Source organism: Excalfactoria chinensis, chromosome 7 (genome assembly GCF_039878825.1).
Source record: "Excalfactoria chinensis isolate bCotChi1 chromosome 7, bCotChi1.hap2, whole genome shotgun sequence".
Lineage (NCBI taxonomy): Eukaryota > Metazoa > Chordata > Aves > Galliformes > Phasianidae > Excalfactoria > Excalfactoria chinensis.
In genome coordinates this window covers 9,820,458-9,841,423 of record NC_092831.1, presented here as the reverse complement: position 1 = coordinate 9,841,423, position 20,966 = coordinate 9,820,458, and the positions used below count along the sequence as shown (strand labels likewise).

Sequence of the window (20,966 nt, the reverse complement as noted above, 5' to 3'; positions counted from 1 at the left end):
AAGTCTGGTATATTTTCCACTCTCCACATGTGCAATACTTTAGTCCCAAACAGATTAATTTATGAGTCATGCCCATCACACCAAAATCCTGTTTCCACAGGAGGGGAATAACTGAAGCCATCTCATTCAAGCTTGAAATAAGTGATTAAATGAGCCTTCAGGTCTTACCCTAATTTCTCTGACATAGGTTTTGCAAATTGCACCAGCAAAGCACAGTCTCCCTTTTGTTTCAGAGATCCACCCAATTAGAGGGAAGCAAAAGGCACATTTCAAAGAGTTGTACACAGGGTTTTAGCAAGGTACAATGCTGCTGTTAGTTTTGTGCTCTAATGCAGCAAACCCCATGGTCTCTCTGCTGCCCTGACAGGCACATCACTTCGGCTGCTTCGCAGAACACCAGCAGTCTCAAGGGAAAGAATGCCAGAAGCATCTACTTTTTCAAGCTAAAGGTCAACAAGAAAAAGAAAGGTTCTGTGACTGTCTGTGCTTTCTTAGCTGTTCAGTTAAACAGAGCTGTGCTGCAGGAACTAGTTGACGCAGTACAGCAAACAGCAACCAGTCTTACAGTGTGTTTGTTAATTGTAGCAGCAAAGGTACAACCACAGCAGTTATCTAAATGGGTTTAGTTTCCTGGGTTTCTTTCCTTTCATAGGGTAAGCAACTGAGTGCAAAATTCCCCGAGTTTACAGTTTCATCACTGCTTTCATTGTTTGCTCCATGGCACAAATGAGGATCGCTAACAAGAGGAAAAATCTGCTATTTAGTTTCAAAATCAGAGAGAACATAGAGAAAACCGTAACCTCTTCCCCACCTTACTGCATTCAACACAAGTTTACACAGCCCATTGGTGGTCACTGCTTAACTCAGGTCACTTTCAAAGCATCTCCACCACTGCCATTGTTTCCAGAAAAAGGACCAGTGTTGGCCAAGGTCATGACTGGCTGATGACAGCAGCCAAAGGTACACAGTTAGCAGCCAGGTGTTCTAGAGGAAAAGAATTCCTCTATAGAATCTGCTGTACAACATAGGAACATCCTGCTACAGCACATACACTTCCACCATGGAGAATGCAGGAACTACTATAGCTTTATGTGAACTCCTACTTTGGTCAAATTCTCAAGGTAGTGGAAAAAGCAATCAGAAAACGTTAAGGAATCACTTGAAGCTCTTAAGCATTCTTGGCTTCCTTTCTGTGGGATTTTTTAAGCTGTTTGGGAAATTTGCTTGACTGACATGCAAGGTTTCACCTGAGGGGCCCTACTGTTCCACACATCTGTGCACTTGGCAGCAGCGCCCTTGATGAATTTTTCTGGCTGCTCTTTAAAACTGAGCAGCTTCTTCTTATGACACAGTGCGGTTTTCTCCTTGTGTTCCTCCTTCAGGAAGGCTGTGATGACAGGATGCTTCCAGAATGCCCCTAAGGAAAGGCCAGCTCACTGATTTCAGTAGTGTACTTTCAAAGTGACCTGAGCTCCTAGCTGTTTCCTTTACTTTGGGAAGGGGTACCTTGTTTTGTTTCACTGATACATCACTCTGTCTCTTGGACAATATCGCTCCAGTAGTCCTCCTAACAATGTAGCAGAAGGATCTCACAGATTAGCATTCATCTTGTGGCAAAAGAAAGCTGAGTAACTCAGTTTATGTAGCAAAGGCTCTTGGAGACGCAATTGTGACATCTGGACTCCCAGCTGGGGTAATGGGGCAGCAGGTGCTCTGAGGCACCCTAGGAGACAGCATCACACAGAACCCGCTGAGCTGTCAGTGGGTCAGCACCCTGAACTCCACTGGATGACTCCTGACATCCTATTTGCAATGAAACCCATTCCTGGGACAGATCACCCACAGCACCTGTTGCCTTGCAGACTGAATATGAACAACAGATTCTGCACCTCATGGAACACCAATAGCAACTCCATTTCCTCTGCTTCTCAGCTGGAGGAAGAACACATGGGGTTTATGATCAGGCAGAGCCAATACTTAGCTTGACTCAGCTGACATCTGGGACCTACATCAGCTCCCTAGTCCTGTGTACACACCAAGAACCAAGCAGTCCCATGCCTTTGGGTCATACAGAGAAGATCTTGTCCACCATCCATCCTGGTGCTGGAATATCACACAGCAAGCACCATTAGCCCAAACTGATTGCAGCTTCCAACTCTTCTCCCTGTTTGGCTCTGAGATCCCCACATCAGTTGCATGTGCTTCTTGAAGGTAAACCTGAACCAGAAACACACATCCAGCCCCCATCAGTTCTGGGAAGCACAAAGCTAGATAGGAGCCTGTTGTACAGACTGGCACCAACCAGTTCCCACTCGGACACAGCAGCAAATAGTTTTAGGCAGGAACAGATGAATTTTGTCTGCAGCAAGAAAGAGGTAAAAAATCAAGCCATACTAAATGGAAAACAAAATCAGGTGCTTTTTTAACAGCATAGTTCAACCCATTATTTAATCTCAGAATGTGTAGGACCTGAGTCCTGACACTGGACATTTTTCAAGGTGGAAATGCTCCTAGTCAGAATAGCAAGACACAATCGAGAAGGAAGGGGGTGTTAACACGGAACCAGTCCTATACAGTGGGATCCATCAGGATTGCTGAAAGGATTCATAATTCCTTGTTCTAACGTTGCACCAAGAGTCCCAGCATGATCTTTAAAATGCATATGGCAAAGGAAGGCAATCACACATTAATTCTGCTAGTAAGGTGTATGTCATCAGCTTCTGCTCCCTAAACCTTAAATTTTGATTGAATTAGTGGCTTACTGCATTGGAATTTCCAAAAAGGCAACATGAAGCCTAGCAGAAAAATATCTCTCAAAGTAAATCTATTGATTTTAATTCATTAACTGCACTGGGACCTGGTCCAGCACCTCCTGAAGCTGACAGAAAGGGATGAGCCGAGTCCTTTCAAGCCAACAGTGCAAACCCCACTGGCAAGCTCAGAATTATGTCCAAGGGAAGAGGGAGATGCTCTGGAGGGTCAGGGAGATGATCTCATCCTACAACTTATTTGGTCACTTCTCAAGGCTGCCAAGCACTGGGGTACTGCTTGCAGAGGCAGGTTTGGCGTGAGGAAACCTGGACTGCAGCACTGCCAACAGTCCTACTTAGTGAGGGTGTCCACAGGCAGTCATGCTGCCCACTCTGCTGTGCGTGGAGGTCCGAAGCAATGCTTCTGAAGACAAACTGGGAAGGCTGTTCCAGTCAACTGCATCAGCCCAGGAATTAGTCCTAAGAAGATCCAAAGCTGCATGATGCTCATTTTACCAGGCAGTGAGAGCCCTGACAGAAAGCTGGTGCAGCTGGCCCGGTTCTGCCTCTGGGTCAGAACATCACAAGCCTTTTCTCTTCCTACCTACTAGAAAGAATAAAGCCTCTTTCTTTTTTTCTTGTTTGCACATTTTCAGCTCCTCAATCCCCAAGTCTCCCCCGTGGGCCTCTATAAACAACCCCCTCCCTTTCAGATGCTGATGCTTTTCATCTAATTAGACACCAGGCCAGACCAGAGTTGGGTGTAAATCAGTAGAGCTTGTCAATGCTAATTTAAATCTGCTGAGAATTCCCCTTCCTTCACCATTTAGCAGAGTTATATGACATGTCTTTTATCTAACCTCACAGTTTAACTTGCCTTTCCCCTTTCCTGGCCCCCAAGCCTCCTGCTTTGCTTGGAACTCCCTGTAGGCTTGCTGGATAAGTCGCTTATTTGCAATGTAAAGCATCTCTCAGTGCCACAGTGCCGTGCAAACAAACCCAAGAGAGGCATATTTAACAATACTTCTGCAGCAAACCCAGCCCCAGCTTTTTCTGACAGCAGTTCCCTGCAGCACACACTGTTCAAAACTTGCTAAGGAAAGAGATATGTCCCTTACCATCACCATGCAATGCAGGACCCCTCCCAGGGAAGGCAGTGGAAGAAGATAAGAGGTTTGACTCCACAGTGGCCCTAAACTCTCTTCTTTCTCCCTGGAGCTGATGGTGACAGCCCACCACCCAGCTCAGCACTGCATACACCCTGACTGTCAACAGGCAGGACACCATTAATGACTTCTTGTTGCTATGGTGATATTGATGGATAGTCCCTAGGGCTGGTGAGAATTCAGGGAAAGATAAGAAAAAAAAGTGGGTCAAAAAAATTCAGCACAGAAGTGTGAGTTTGCCTATAAATGAACAGTTAAATGATAACCAGAATGGATTCAACGGCACTCTGCACTTCCTGAATCCTCCTTCCCTTTACGGGAACAAAGCAGTGCAGAGCCAGCACCATCGCTCCTGCCAGCAGCAGGACTCTGCTGCTTCAGTACTACGAGGATATCTGCAGGCCTTTCATTACCAGGCACTATTTCTGCCGCTTCACCCTGGCAATTTACTTCACATACAGAGTCAAAAACTTGGCTCCAGTGAAATCACTTGGAGCCCTGCCAGCGGGCAAAGAGCCAAGAGTTTCCCTAGCTCTCCAAAGGCCTTATCACAAGTGACAATTTCATTCAGCTGCCACAATAGCCACCAGCAACCTTCTGCCTTTCCAGAGCTGCTTCAAGTGTGGAAAAGTCACTGCAATGCTGCCTTCTTTGCTCTGCTTTCCAGAGGCTCAGCACAGTGCACTTCCTCTCAGCTTTCTCTGCAGTACATGATGCAGTGTGATCTCTTACCCTTCATCCAAGCTGAGTAATGAAGTAGTGACCGCTGGCAAGGACAGGCTGTGCTCCGCTTGCAGTTGGGCACTGTCACCTTGCACAAAGTGCTCCAGGGATGTGCGGTTTAGAAACTGGCTTTCTAAAATGTCACTTCTCTCTTTGGCTTTGCGTTCTCCAAGAATAACATTTCTAATCCAGGCGACTGACATCATAGTAAAGGAGCAACAAAATCTCAATGGACTTATTCCTCTGCACACACCATTTATCTGAGCCTTTGAGGTTTGTACAGACTGCACTTTTATGACCCAGATTTTAATACAAATAGTATGTTTTAGAGCATGCTCATTGTCCTAGCAAATGTTCTATGTTTTCTTCTATGCTTTGTCTAGAAGTTGCCCTAAAGATGTACAAACTCACTAAAGAACTTTTCACTCCTAACAGCTGTATCTCTCCAGGTAAGTAATCAGCTGGTGGGATTTTACTTCCAGAAAGCTGTTATTGTTTTGGATCTGTCATTATGGAGTAAATATCATTACACTCCCAGTCTTGCCAGTAATTGCCCTTGTGTAGATCAGATCCAAGTGATGCATCAGCTTTTCCACCACTCATGCATTCAGATCTTTCACTCTCATGTGAATCAGGACCAGGAGACAAAATCACCCCGTAACTCTCTTCTGTATCCTTTGATAAATGCGATTTTAATGGACTATGGAGTCTGAAAGCACTTTATGACATGAACAGATCCCAAGAGCAAAATTCAGTGCGTTTATCCTACATCACATGTGGCTGTTCATCAAATTTATTAGGCAAGGTTCCTAAGCACGCAGAGGCCTAGCCAGCACTGACAGAGGCTTTCTCTCATAGAGCAACCCTTTGATCAGACTGTCAGCATCACTTATTTGCTTGTGTTTCATATTCTTGAATGCTTCAATAAGTTATTTTTCCCAGCTGACTATCAGAGACAAAGGCTGCTCTTTCAACTTGGATTTGCTCCTCTTTCCTTCACCTCCACTTCAATTAGCTACAAAAATGTTTTGTTGTTTTTTTTTTCCTCCGGCTCGTTTTGTCAGCCTGCCTATATTAGATGTTTTAGGAACACTGATGGCTGGAGAAAACTCCAGTTGGTGTCCACCCTACAGGAAAGGCTGTGGTTAGCAATTAGCAAGCTTAATGACCTGCTTGACCTGCTGCTGGCCAGGGCAGGTTGCACAGAAACAAGAGCAGCAGCATCTTTCCCCCAGCTAGGAACAAGGAAATGGGTGTCTGTGAGCATCACAGGTGGAAGAAAGGTTTCACCACTAACGAGGTGTGGCAGCATAGTCAGGAACTGGTTTTTTGCTCTGGGAGATGGGGGAGGCTGTTGTGACATAATATCTCCTTTAAATAAGATCTTTGTTACGCGTCCATCATGTCATAAGTAGTTTACTGGCAACGTTTATATCATCACCATTAAAAAAGAAATTCTATGATAAATATAAGCAAATATGCTCTAAGAATTCTCCTAACCACATACATATGGTTTAACTTTTCAGTATTGCCAATGGACTTGGTCTTTTTGGTAATCCACTAGTTCATACTCCAAAAGTTGATGAAAGAAGAGACAAGATACACCTCTGTTTTAAGTCAGCTGTAAGAAAATGGGTTTGTTTGATTGAATGTACAAGATAACGTGTGTGACTAAATCACATCTTCTTGCAGCGTGGGTCAGCAAATACACATGTAAAATGTTAAAGAAAAGAAAGAATGAACACAGCAGTTCTGCAGCACTTTCTAAGCAAGTGAGGGAGAAGATAAGGACATGAAGCCAGACCCCTTATTCTGTACCATGGATCTCAGATACTGGCTGTGTCACATAGCCCCATGGTGCTATGCGTAAAGGAGACACAGAACCACTCAAGATACCCTGTGGTCCTTCCTAGGTCACTGTCTTGCTGCGGGTTCTGAAGCTGGCTGCTTCCAACCAGCTCTGAGCTCTGTGTTTCCCTGGCAATAAGAGACATCATGACTTTCTTTCCATTCTGCAAAACGTTCCGAGTGTCTCATAAAGGCTGCTATATTCTTATCCATTTTTTTTTTTCAACTGAGGAAAAAAAATAAGGCACAGATCATAGTAGCTGACAAAAGTCCTTGACTGCTAATTGAAATTATCAAGGCAGGACTAAGTTGATCCAGGAGCAGCATCATGGCTGAGCTGCAGGCAAACAACCAGATTTCTTCTAATAACAAACTTGGCTCCTGTACAGCACTGAAGTCTGAAGCCTTTGCAGTTGTCTCCAAATACTGACACCTACCCAAAGCTGAACACTCTACAGCAAGGAGAGACAGAACCACACTACAGTTGGGTGATATCAATCAAAAGAGAGGACGTACTGTCTATGCAGATACTCAATCACTCCTGGTAAGTAGATATGAAACCATCACAAATTCCTATTTTAAGTACCACCCTGAAAAGATGGTGCCTACGCTACAGCCAGTATGATGGTAAGAGCCTTGTACAACACAGCACCCCAGAAAAGGATTTAACCTCAGCTTCACAAATATTGTTTGTCAAGAATTCCTGCATGTAGCTATAACACCTCTGAAAGTTTAATTACCACTTAAGAAATGGAAGACAAAACGAGCTATGTGACCTTTCCCACCCCAGAATCCTGTAGGTCAGCATTATTTAAGACAACCGGGAGCCTGAAAAGCTAAACATTAGTGTTGGCAGATGAACAGATGGATGGATTACTGCCAGTATAATCCATCTTCCCACTTGCCTCCATAGGACTGGGTGACATTCAAAGCTAACTACTTCCCTATGCAAAGAGAAATACACGCAGTGCAATGAGCAGGCTTTAAAATGGACTCATCAGCTGGCAGGACCAGTAGCAAAATGCTTTATGGCTGCTATTCAGTGTTGCAGGCGAAGCTATAAACAAAAGACATCAGGCTGTGACAAAAGTGGGTACTGTAATGACTGCAGTGGATTTGCTATAAAGCAACTCCCAAGCAAGTTGCAGAAATCTGTCAGGATTCTGTCACTTTTCCTCCGTGTCTAAACACCCTCAATCTAATTAACCTTTTAATCAGAGCAGATAAAAGCATGATGTTATCACTGAAGGGGACACCATCTACAGCTTCATGAAAAAATTTCATCCCTGCTTTTGTTTGGGGTTCCAAGATGAAATCATCCAAGCAGTGAAAAAATAGAAAGAGCAAAGTCCATCTTGTAGATTTACAACCAGTGACTGTACAGACATCAGCTAGCCTGGAAATTGCCAGGCAGACTCAGTTCAGAGCAGCTCACGCAGCTGATTCTAACGTGTACATTTGTGCCCCTAACACCCTAAAGGACAACCACATTGCTGACTGCCTGCAGTACCACCCAAATCACAATGTGTGTTGTGGGTTTTATTTTTGCAAGGGCTGAAGTCTTCAGGACTTACTATACGGGCTGGCAAACATCAGCGCTGTTGATAAAGTCAGGCAGAGCAGGCAGAATCTGGTCCTGGGATCCAGGTGAACGGAGCTTCCTGTAACCCATCTAGCTTCACTGAACTTGCCTATATAATTTAAACCAAGAATGCACTCATTTCCACATGCTATTGCCCATATGCCACAGCTAAATATACTTACGTATTAGCATTTATGTGACACGCGGTACAAAATCCATATGGCTCTTTTCAGCAAGCAGCAATAGTAAGAAGGGGGAAGTGCAGAGATTTTAGAGATAGAGCCTGCAAAGCTCTTTCTAAGCACCATGAAATGCTCGCTGCATTTTAGAGACTGTTGGAGCCTATTCTGCTCTTCCCACATGGGCACAGTAGGATTGCACCCATTGCACAAGGCTGCTGTCCCAACCTGCCCTGCTGCCAGCTCCCACCTCAGCCTCCTCACCAGGGACATCCCTCTTGCTGCTCCCTGGCATGGAGTTTTCTGAGCCCTCAGAGTTGGAGTATCACCTTCCCAGGTTAAATAGAAGAAAGGTTTATAATTTAACAAAGGAACAGAAAACCAAGAGTTTTCAAAAGCCCATGCAGCAAGCACCACCAGGTGACCTTCCAGGGTGGATGTAGGAGTAGAGCAACTCAAGACTGGCGTCAGCGGCCTTTCTGACTTCCAAAAGGCAAACAACACAAAGGAAATCCTTTGAAGGTTAAGGATTTGCTTTAGTAGATAAAGTGCAAAAGTGTTTGCTATCACTGCTTAAATCACAGAAAAATAGGGCAGGTAATTAACTGCTTCTGGGTACTGCTTACCTTAACCATCAAGACCGTTAAACATTCACATCCACAAAGACAAAAGCTGTGTGCCTGCCAGAGCCTGCAGTCAGAGTGCTGAGCGGGGCCTCATGCTGTTAGTACGTCCAGTCCTATAGATGAAGGGAACTGAACTCCAAAACTTGCTGTATCCCTTACAGGCACACGCTGTGTTAGACTTAACGCTGACAGATAGTGAGGAATTGATCACAGAATTAAAAACATAACTGGTTGCTTAGTTACCAATGATCTGTACGCAGTTATGCTTGCTGTGTGCAAACAGCCCAGTACAAACCAATTATCCATCATTACGACTCTGAAAACACTGCTTTCAGAGAGCTGAAAACAACCATGTGCCAGGTCATATGGACTGAGCAAAATACATTGGCTTGGGAAAAAACATTGGGTTCTTGTTTATTAAGAAAGTGAATATAGGCACGGTATGCTGGGGAAAACAGAAAGTAGTAAATCAAAATGATAAGCTAAGAATTGTACAAAACTGATAAGGGGGGAAAAAAAAGAGTTAAGAAAAAGCTGCAGGATTGCCGATAGCACAAAGCAGCTGAAAACTGCTGGGTCCTAAAAACAGCACAGTCTCATTCCCTCAATGAAGTGGAACAACAGACAGCAGCAGTGCCGTGAATGCAGAGTAGCAGCTACCTCTGTCAGCTGCTCAGCACTAACTGCCCTAGGAGCTTTGTAAAATTAACCTGAGATGATTCACGTTCTTTGCTTTACTACCAAGCATGAGATCAGTGGCCTTAGACTTGGGTCACTTTGGAAGATAACAGAAGAGCAGTGCGATCCTGTCAGCTGGGAACAGAAGCTAGACCAGAGCAGACTACAGGTAGGTGCTTGATTTATGGTGAAGATCCGTAATGCCTACAATAATCTCCTTGGGGCAGTGATGAGCAGTGGAAATGGGTAAGACATGGCGAACAAAGCCCAGCCCCCAAGCAGGGCAGATGAGAAGAGCCAGCATGCGCAATGGATACAGAGATCTGCAGATATCCCCTCCACATCTTGCAACACAAATATATGGTTATTGCTATTTAATAGACTGTGAGGAGACACTTTGATTTCTCACTATTAGATGCTGTTCTTTCATGTTTAATCCACAAAGACCAACCAATTAAAACTCCCATAACCGTGACCTTCCTTTAGCTAGGTCTGTCCTTCATCTATCAATCAAAGTAAATCTTAGTGCCACTGTACTTGAATGCATTATTAGCAGCATATTTGTGAATATGAACCACGGAGGTTCTGGCAGCTTAGGTACTCATGGGCTAATCCATGGACCGATTCATCACTGTGGCCAGCACTGATGATGTCAGCCTCTACTCCCAGCAGTTCAACTTAGCTCTTCTAAAATATGTGATAACAAAAGCAGCTTCAGAGATTTCTGCCTTCCTTGCACACACTGTAAAGTGCAGCTAGGCTACATCTAATAACGTCCTTATAGCAACTTAAGCTCTCTGAAGATATGAAGATATGAAGATATGAAGATATGAAGATATGCCTTTAACTCCATCATGAGATTGGTTCTTTTTCAGCAAGGAGAGTGGAAGCAAACAAAAGGTGGAGTAATTTTGAGGCTGACAGCCTATGAACAGAGACAAGAATGTTTGTGCATACTCAGATGTACAGAGAAACTGCCAATACTGCTTCAATGTCAGAAAGCATTTTCTGTTGTTGTGTTTGAACAGAAACACAGGGAAAGATATGTTACAAGAGTCATCAAATTAGCTTTCAGGTTGCTGTGGTAGCTATTACATTGTACAGAGGTTTATCAGCAGCTCGGACAGGATTTTCACAGGGTACCAAGATGCTACTTGCATACGTACCAGCAGTACCAGATTGATCCACGTAGATGCTTACTAAATAGACTGGTTCATAAATGCTACAATCTACCCACTCTGGGGAAATATTAGAGACCTAGTAACAATTTCAGGAGAACGAGTCTGTATGAAAGATGGAAAGTGCCTATTAGCTGCTGCAGAGTCCAGGCCATCTGTCTGAAGGGTCACCCTTTTATCCAGAGGTCAGCATCAAGCAGCTGAGTCCACTTCCGTACATGCAGAGGCACCTTCCCTATGTAAGGACAGAACATTGGGATCCCACAAGAGACAGGGGTGTTCTGTTGCCTCTGCTGACCACTGTAGAACCACCCCGAATTAGCACTGTTTGCTACTAATCTCTTGTTAACAATAAAGGCCCTCAGGTAAGTAAACCTGAACACAATGAAAAAGGCCCCAGGAAATAATGGGCTTACCTTATCATACCCCAGTTGGCAGCACTGTCTAGAACATGGTGGAAAATTTGAGCTATTAAAATTAATGAAGGAACTGGCTATTCTTGAATAATTCATTACATATCAGCTGCTGCTGAGGTAATAGGAGCTCAGCAAGATCCTCTTTAGCACCTCACAGCGCCTACAAATCTTTAGCAAAAATAAAATTGAAGCTACTGAAAGGCTGAAGGGCTCTCTCTGTGTTTAGTGGGAGGCCCTGATTCCCATCACTGAGGTCATCCAGCTGCCACCTATGAGAACAGCCAAGGTTTCTCAAATGGAAGACACCCAACTAACACCACAGATTTTTACAGTACCCGAACCATTCTGCCTCAGCCATCAACTTTTGCAGAATATAACAGTTCTATATTTCATGGCTCTTTCCAAATATCAGCCTTAGACTTTTATATTTACCATAAGCTAAAGATATCTGAAGATAACAACCAGAAAAAGAAGTCTATATGTTTGAAAATACATTATCTGGTCATGCAAAGAAGTAGGCAATGCCATTCTCAGTACGGAGACCTTAAGGTATAACATCTGCTGCTGCTAAGGCCTTTCATTACTACAGGAATCAAACTGCCCACAGTCTGGGCAATGGCAGAGCTGGATTTTGGAAGCATGGCTGAAATATTTTGGTGGAAGTACTCTGATGTCAGCAGTTGAGATCCTGAGATATTTGACCCAGCTCTGTGAGAAAAGACCACCAAGGTCTTCTCTTTCCACTCCAAACAAACCACGTCATCAATCACTTGTGAGATTAAAGCCTACCCCCTCTGCCTGGAAGTGAAGGCAGCACTTTCTCCTCTGGCTGTCTGTCTCCTCTCTGGGGAAGGTCACACTGATTTACACCCCTGCGCTTTTTGTGGACACAGGCAAAGATAATTTGGAGAAGCCACAAAGTGATGTTGCAACTTCTCACCCTGGTGTGCAGACAAAGAACTGTACTTCTTACAGTTGGGGGGTGGGAGATGCAGGTTGTATCAGGTAACAGATGAGACCCGAGGTCCGCTCCTTGATTTCCCCAAAGCTTCCTTTGCTTTCTTCCTTGAGGAGACTAGCAGGCATTGACTGCATTTTCTCCAAGCGAGACAACATCTCTGAGATATGATCACGCTGTAATGATCTGAGGAGTTGAAGAACGGAGATGGGAGTAAAAGATTTCACTATGAAAGGAATAAATAAACACCACAGCAGGAAATGGCAAAGAAATCTTGAAGATACACTATTTTCTTCAAGTGATTCTGTGAGGTAAAGACCGTGAGGGAAGTAGAAAAACAAAAGTTTCACCATATCCTATTTTTTTTCAGGAAGATATGAAAAGTGCACCTCAGCAGAGACAGTTCTGGGGAAGGGTGGCTGCTGGATCCTATTCAAACCCTCACCTGGTTTCTTCTTTCTCAGTCTAAGCAATGAACAAAGCAGTTAGACAAGGGAATAAAGCAGCCTAATTCTCAGGAGGTAGAAAGGAAGGCAAGCTCAGTATAAATCAGGAGCAGCACAATTTAGATGCATGTTTTTGTTTTTCATCTAAAAGAAATAAGATGGATGTAGCTGGACTAGCTGGGTCTCTGTAAGGCTGGTGTCATAGTTTTGTGGTGCTGGTGTGGCTGGGCGCCATCCCTGGTGCCATGCTGGACATCCACTCAGAGCTGCTGAGGGGTGAGCCCAGGCAAGTGAGCAACTTGGCTTGGTCTAAGCAGAGGGGAAAAAAATAGATAGTGTTAAGTATTGTTTTTTGTTTGTTGTTTTTTAAATCTCCCCTGCAGGTATGCTGGAACTAATCCAAAAGTGAACACTCATCCAGCTTTGCCTAGGGCAGCGTAAGCACCTTCTCTGATGAATCACTAGGTCCCCAAGGCTTTTGATCTCCCTAAACGAGTATTCTGGGGAAATGCTACCAGGTGCAAGGACAGTGTGACACAGAGCTAATGCACAACAGCTGTGTGTCGCTGAGGGCCTGTGGGACACTGCCCCATCTCCCTAAGGTGCTGACGTATGCCAGCTTCTCACTGTGCCTCAGTTTTCCTGCCTAATGCTATTTTCCAGTCTTCCAGAAGTGATTTCCTAAGTTGTTGCCCAGTGTCTCTGAAGAAACTGGTAACAGCAGCTCCTCACTGTTAAGGGGTCAGTGGGAACAGCTGTTGGCAGATAGGCACAGAGGATAGCACTGGAGGCAAAGGAAAACAAGAGACAGATAGAAAATGGATGCTTTGACCATGCTACAGAGAAGTAATACATGGCAATGTTTGAAAACACAAGTTCTGCAAGATGGAGATAACAGAGGCAGGACCAGTCCTACTCAGATAAATCTGAAGCTTCTTTGAAGCTACTGCAGCCATACTAGCATATGCTCAATGAAGATGAGGATGAACTGTTTTGATGTTAATTTCCTGGCTGCTCTAATTGGATATGGGCTTCTAAGCCTTAAAGTAAGCTGTATGAAAAGCCAAACCAGTACTTACCTCTCATCTCCCTTATCGTGACTTCCCCAGTGCTGCACGGGCAGCACATATGTTCCTATGCATTAGAACTGTCCATGGAGCTGGTTTATTTTACACCTGAAGTTACTGTTCAGATTCTCTGAATTGAAGCAAAGCTACTCTGGCTTGAGCTCAGTTCCTGCTCAAGGGAATGCCCTCAGGCACCAATAACCATCATCGGGAATCAGGTAATAACCACTGAGCTGCTGCAAATTCAGCAGTGCAATGACTGCACTGAGATACCCAATGACGTGTGATGATATGAAACTGGCATCACTCATTCAGCGCAGTGTTCCCCCAGACCTGGTGAGGAACACACTGCTCTCATAGGGCAATAACATCTGAAAAACCAGCTACTACAAAGAACCAGAAGGTGATGAGCACAGCTTCCTGAGATGGCACAGAGTCCTAACATACTGGACCCCTTGCTGCTATGCCAAGAGGCTAGCACAGAAGAGAACACAGTGCTGCAATCAGATTCCTCCTTCCACTCCTCTGAGTTAACCTGGTGGAGTCCATCAACCAAGCCTGCCACATAACCTAGCAGAAAGGGAGCTCGGCTTGTATTTAAAGAAACACTGTTACAGACCTGATTTTATCCTTCATTACCAGTGTAAATAACCCAACCAGAAGTGAGGTACCTGACTTAGGCTACTGCCAGAGCAAGGAGGACACTGCAAAGAGCTACCAAGGGACACTACAATGAAACTGGCAACTTGTTTGAACAATTAATCACATCACAAGGCAAGATGAATCAATAATATGTATCGAGCTGGGAAAGTTAATCTGCATCCAGAGCATCATAACAAATTAAAAGGAAATAAAATCAGTACAACTCCACTGGCTCTCATTACTTTCACAGTGGAGAGTAATTAAAATCCATAGGCCAAATTCAATGCTGGAAGAACTCTTCTTCTGAAGCTGGAGGCACTGTTCAAGGGCATTGCTTTTTCCTACTGCTGTGTTTCAAACAGTAATAGGGTAAGCAGGCAACAACATTAGAATTGAGGCACCCTGCTCCTTGCCCTTCCTCATGTGGAGTCCTGTTGCCCATGCTGTCTTGGTGCCTGATGTGTCTGAACCTCAAAAGCTCCAGGCACCTGATGACAAGGCCTTCCCAAGCCAATACATAACCAGCATTCATCAGCCCTAATCCCGCCTCTTCTGCACTCCCATTGAGCTGTGCTCTCTCATCCCCACTGCTCTGAGCACAGACGCTCCTGCTACACCTTCTCTTACTTGTTACAAAAATTCCTTTCCCCACCACAGAGCAGGGAGCTTCTTCCTAAGCCATCTAGTACAAAAAAAGGGAAGAGAACACTGCACACACGGTGCTGTTGTAAGCATGGAAGGGACAGCTGATATGGCTGCAGGCTATGCAAGTGTCTGTGGCTGCTTCTGAGCAGGCCTACCTGTCTTGTAGATTTGCTTCATGCTACTGCTAGGGCAATGAAAAGCCTGAGGAACACACTGACAGCCAGGATAGGTGTTGCAGAGTTGTTACTCCCATATTTGCACGTGACCAGAAATAGCACAGTGGTGTATAGGAGCAATGACTGTGATCCCTGGAGACACTGCTGTATGGCAATTAGGTAAGACAGAACCTGGAAAAGAGGGCGGATCTTCTCTGTAAGATGTGGCTGGCTGTGAAAGCACTGTGGTAATAGCACACCTTGTTCTGAGAGCCTGGACCACAGTCCTTCCCAGCCCCGAGACTCAAACAAAGAAGCTATGCATCCTAACCTTCAAAAGCTTATCAGCAAGGGAAGCTTGCATGGCTTACTCTTTCCTCTTCCAGAAACAGATTTGCTTTTCTTTCTTTCACCTGTGACTCTGGCTGCTGTTTGTTCTCAGTGATGTTCTCAGAGCTTTCAACGAAGCTGTGCTAACAACTTGTGAGGTCTCCCCACTGCAAATATGCCTTCTCCAAGCATAAGGCACTGATTTCCAAAACCAAGTTGCACCCTTCAAGTAGGAAGAGGGCTGCCACACTGCGGCTCACAGACAAGTTATCTTACACTGCAGAAACCTGAAGCCCAATTGCTCACAGAGAACAAAGCTGTTGCAACAGCTGCGGTAGAAAATGGGGCACATGAGTGCAAAACAGTTAAGTACCACAAACCAGGCCTCCTGAGGGAGTGCTGCAAGATCTTCTGTAATTGAGAGGTCTCCATTCAGTTCAGGCCTGAGGTTTTTGCAGGTTAAACTACCACCGCAGTGAAACTGTATTGATCCTTTACAAGAAGCTGTCTCCTACAGCAAAGAGGAATGTGATCTTAGCACAGCTGCAGTACTATATGTAACAGAGATTAAAACAAAAACTCGGTTAATTACAAATGGGACTCTAGGTAATGTGAAATCTCCTGTCTCTAGCAGTATGCAGTGATGTCAGGCAACTAGTTTGAATTTAGCCTAGGTTCTCTGACCTGGTATGGCCAAAAGATAGAGATGCCGTTGTCCCGTCTAAAGAATCTTCTCTCTACCTTACTCAGAAGGGAATTCTGAGCACTTCAGCTGTCCATTCACATGTATTTAGGGTAGAGAAACATCAAGATCAAGAAGTCTCTTGGCAGACTATCCACTCAGCACTGCTTTTCAGTGCATACTTGCTCCAAAGCTACCTCCTCTGGAAAGCCTGTCTGTTGCTCCAATCACCTAATAGATACTGCCTGTGGAAGGCTCTGAGCTCCTGACCGCAGGATGGGGAAACTGAAAGCCCCTGTTTACCTCCCTGGTTTGAAAAGTATTCCAGAAGAGATCACAGCTGTGTGCTCCCAGAAACAGATGGGAAGGCCACAACACCACAGGTGACAGGAGTGCCTTAGCATGGTGTTGATCAGCTTCACCAGGCACTGATTCCCTGCTAGTCCAGAGGATTCCACTGCAGTTCAGCACTGGCCACCATTGCTACTAGTCTGCCCACGTCACACTTCAAATTGCTGCTTTCCCTCTTGATCTCTGTGCAGGGTGGGTTTACTAAGCAAGGTCCTCAAGATAAGCAAGAACTCAATTAGAGGAATGGTAGGCAAGTTGTCCTTGAGGCAAGGCTACAAAGTCAGCAGATAAATCTGTCACAGCAGCACTGCCCACCTAACACCTATCGGTCTGAACAGAGCTGCCTCTCCTCACATCTGATGGTCCTTTACTCCCCTCTTCCTGGGGGAACAAACTCCCATGATTCCAGCAGTGTTCTGACAGCCTTGTGAATTGTGCACTTGTGACGAAAGCTCCTGTCACCTTTCAGTCACCGAGTGCCTTCCTCGCCATGCCTCCAGAAACAGTCAGGCTGCTCCATCACAAATAAATAAGCTCTGACAGGATGCTGCCATCACTGATCTCAGCTGCCAGGCTGCACAACATCCAACTAGAACAGCTCTAGGACTGCACCTACAACCAGCATGGCATCTGGCTGCTCCTGCAAGCATTAATAAAGAAGCAAGAGTGTAAACTGCTACTGGCATCTGCTGAGACTTCATATCCCAAAGGAAAAATTATTTTTGCTTACATGTATCTTTAAGCATTTCAACAGCAGCGGAGGCAAGGGCGAAACACTCTCTAGATAACAGCACTTGCAAAATACAAAGCCGTGATCAATTCATAAGAACATACTGCTGCTTTTTGGCTTCCTGTGTAGGAGAGAGGGATAGAGATGAATTTCAAAAGCACCTTCAGTTCCTTCCTGGAAGGAAGTCTTTCCAGGTGCTACTTAATTCCCAATTAGGTTATTTCTAGATGATGAGGAGATTCTCAGAACATCCACAGAAGTCCCCACATTGTTCCATGGCTTAACAAATAACATAAGATGATTGAGATTTTTTTTTCCCTTTTCCCCTTGTGCTTCACCTTGAAGCAGCTGTTAGCAAAGCCAGAGAACTCCTCTTCCCCTCAGCGTATTTAATACAGCCTTGGCAAAGGAAATGCACTCTGTCATCTTATGAATATGGGAATTGCTTAATTCTCCAGCTATTCTCATTACCTCATCCCGAGGGTCTCAGCTTTCCATAGCTAATTCCTGAAATCATAGACTTTCCTCTGTCCTTGCTGTCCTTGAATAGCAAATAGCAGGTCCTCACATAACCAATGCTGGTGTCTGCTGCGGGAACACAGCCTTCCCAGGGCTATCCCTGAGAAGGGGGTGCTCTGTGGACAAGGTGACTGATCCCAGCTCTCCAGGACAGATCCCAGAGCTGCTCACCTTTTGCTGTAAAGAGGGTTTGAAAACACACAGCACTGCAACATGCTGCAGTGGCTCAGGACTGGCTGAATGGCTCCGAAAGCCAGGAGCAGTAAAACACAATCCATTGGCAGCAGAGGAGAATCCCCCATTCCCAAAAGCCACCAAGCTCCCTGCCTCCTTCCCCCATCCCCTGCGAGTCCCACAGTGCCTTCCACCTGTCACTCCACTACCCCCTCCTTGTCACATACCTTCTCAGACCACCTTCCTTCTCTCCATCCATGCAGCTGTTTTGTGCCCCCTCATTATTTCTCCTAGGATCACTGATGCTGCCAGCCTTCTCCATCCTCCCAAGACTCAAAGTGAAAGATGTTCCTGTGCTGCAAGGTGCTAATGGCTGCCAGGAACCAGCTGTTAGGGCCGCTGTGAACTGCCAAGCAGATGGAAGCTGAGCTCATTATGAAGCAGGGACTGCGAAATTCACAGAAACTCTGGCCAGAGGAGCCTCCCAGAGACAAATGGGTGCATCCTTTGCATGCCATCGTGTGACAGGTGAACAGGACAGCCACTAACCTGCAGACAGCTTTACAGCCCTGGCTGAAGAACTGCATGCTAAGCCTTCTCATCTCACAAGCACCCATGAGTGCTGCTGCCAGACTGCTCTGGACAAATAGAACATGCTCATGCACTGCAGGGGCAGCTGGGGAAAACCTAATGCTGGTCTCAAGGGACAGATTCCTGCAGGGCACAGGCAAGAAGGGGCTCTTATCAGAGGCAAGGATGTATCTACTACAGCGCAGGCTACTGAGCCCCTACTGAGGCAAGGTAGAAAGAAAGACAAGTTCTTCCTATTTTCTTTTATGACACAGGACATTTTTTTGCCTGGATTTTACCATAACAGTAACTGCATCAGTGCTAAATAAAAAATGGATCGTGTCTTTCAGCAGCTCGTTCTTCAGGGTTCAAAACTAGCCCTTATGGAAGCAGCAGAAGGAATCACCTTGAAGTCCATGGTTTTGTAACCAGAACCTCCCTTCCAATTAGTCATATTATAGGGCTGTAAATACAATAGTTCCATCAATAGTATGGAACAGTCATGCTACATTTGTATTAACATAAATGAGTGCTAATGTACCACAGAGCTAATCTGATATGACAGTAATTGGCCAATGCCCAGCAATGGAGGCCTGAAGCGATGCTCACTCCCTCTCCTCTGCAAGAACTGTCCCTCCAAAACACCAGAAAGGAAACAAACTGACACCGCATTGTGTCTGCCAGTGGGAAGCAATACCTCGTGGTACTGCAGCACTGCAGCGCTTGGCGTCTTGTTTCTTGAGGGTGTTTGTTGCAAGAGTAGAATTTGATCTTCTACAAAGTTAAACATTGAGGAATAAAGGTTTCCAGAAGATTTCAGAAGCCTCGATCTGCCCAGAGCTCTGCAAATACCAGGTGGAACGCAATCTCAAACACTGCCCATCTCCAGTCTGGGCCACAAAACCAAGCGGACAGATTCTCAAAAGCAGGCTGGCATCTTTTGGGTTACAGTCACCACTTATTTTGCTATTGAAAGTGTGCCCTTCAGTGCAAGGTTAGTCTTTTCAAAGAGACAGACCCTCTCCCTTTCATAAGGGAGGCTGACAAAGCCACAGCAGATACCTGGCCTTTCTGCATTTCCCTCATCAGCACTATTTGTTGTCTGATCATACAGTGCCTCGTCCAACACCAAGCCTATCCCACGGCTGCTAAGTTATACACCCGCACGCACCAACCAACAATCACAGACCTGTGTCAATCAGACACTGCTCTTCCCATGCTAAAGACACACAAACCTTGGCAAAAACATCTCAAAATAGGGCCTGGTAGAGCTCAGGGCAGCCCAGGGAGCAGCTAGTGAGGATAAGAGATGACTTTATCGTAAGAGGCGTGGGAGAGAACCTCAGCCAGAAGCCTGAGGAGCTGTGAGATCCTCGTTTAGGTTCCAGATGAGACTTTAAATCTCTGGCTTAAATCTTTTTAGGTCTCTGATCTGCTCCTCCACCTGTGAAAAGGGGGCAGGAAAAGCAGCATAACCTCTGCAGCAGGGCTCCGAGCCTCCATTGCTGTCTATGGAGCACTCTGAGAGCAGCGAAGGAAAGCAGGCATTCTCGGCCCTGCCCTAACACCTGCGCACAGCTCTTCCTGGTGCCCTTCAGAGCCACAGCGATGAGGGAACGCAACAGTGCAGGCGCAGAGAGCGGCGCTTTGCTGCAGCGCAAATAGAGATGGGAGAAGCGGCTAGATGCGCCCCGGGGAATTCCTGGACACCCGCTCGGATCCGAGAGGTGCCGCGGCAAACAGCTCGGCTATCAGTACATCAGTACAACGGCAACGCGCGCTCTGAAAGCGTTCCGAATCACACGGGAACGGGTCGGGAGATGCCCGCGGCGTCCCGCACGGCCCCGTTCGGCATCCCGCGACGCGCACACCCGGCACACCGCGCTCCGGCGGCGCACCGACAAAGGCCCCGGGAGGCGCGCACCCGCCCCGGCCCCGCACGGCCGGCGGCCCCCGGCCGAGGGCCCGAGCGCCGAGCGGCGGCACCCGGGCGAGGAGGGAGGGGAGCGGCCGTCCGCCTTTGTCGCCGTACCCACCTGCAGAGCCCGCACGCGGCGCCTCGCCTCTCGCCTTTGTTGTGCATGCCCGGCAGCGCCGAGCCCGGCCCGCACCGCCGCCCGCCCCTCAGCGCCGCACCGCGCCGGGCCCCGGCTTAGCCCGTCACCACGGCAACGGCGGGCGCGCAGCAGCGCGTGCGGCGCAGGGGTCGGGTAACGGCCGCCGCGCAACGGCCCCGCCCGCAGAGCGCCCGTGGGAGAGGGAGGGGCTGCGGCCGGGGGGAGAAGCGCGTGGGGATGCGGCGGGGGGGAAGAGTTCGCTGTGCGGACCGAGCGTGTCCTCGGGGGCGTCGGAGCGACCGAACGCTTCGGGAATCCCCGGTGCTTCGCCACAGGCTGCGCGGTCCCGCCCCGAGGCTTTGGGGAGCTGAGGAGTAGCGGTTCCGGTGCCGGCTCACGGCATCCTCGCACCGCCCTGTGCCTGATGGCTGGTCTCGCTCGGAGCCTTGGAGCAGCCTGTAGAGTAAAGCCGAGGAGATGGGGACGAAGCGCAG

General features: G+C 46.6%; 1 protein-coding gene across 4 annotated transcripts in view; it reads right to left on the bottom strand.

The window, feature by feature from the left end:
- Positions 1-20,619, bottom strand: part of LOC140255057 (uncharacterized) — a 37,491-nt gene extending 16,872 nt beyond the window's left edge. For 2 of the 4 annotated variants that reach the window (XM_072342362.1, XM_072342365.1), the window contains exon 1: positions 20,452-20,578. Coding sequence is in view for 1 of the 4 variants with exons in the window: in XM_072342364.1 (XP_072198465.1) it covers positions 20,452-20,498 (47 nt within the window). In the remaining 3 variants the exon portion in view is untranslated. Of the gene's footprint in view, positions 1-20,451 lie in introns of all 4 variants that reach the window. The other 2 variants (XM_072342364.1, XM_072342363.1) reach the window with 2 other exon arrangements.
- Between the last annotated feature and the right edge of the window lie 347 nt (positions 20,620-20,966).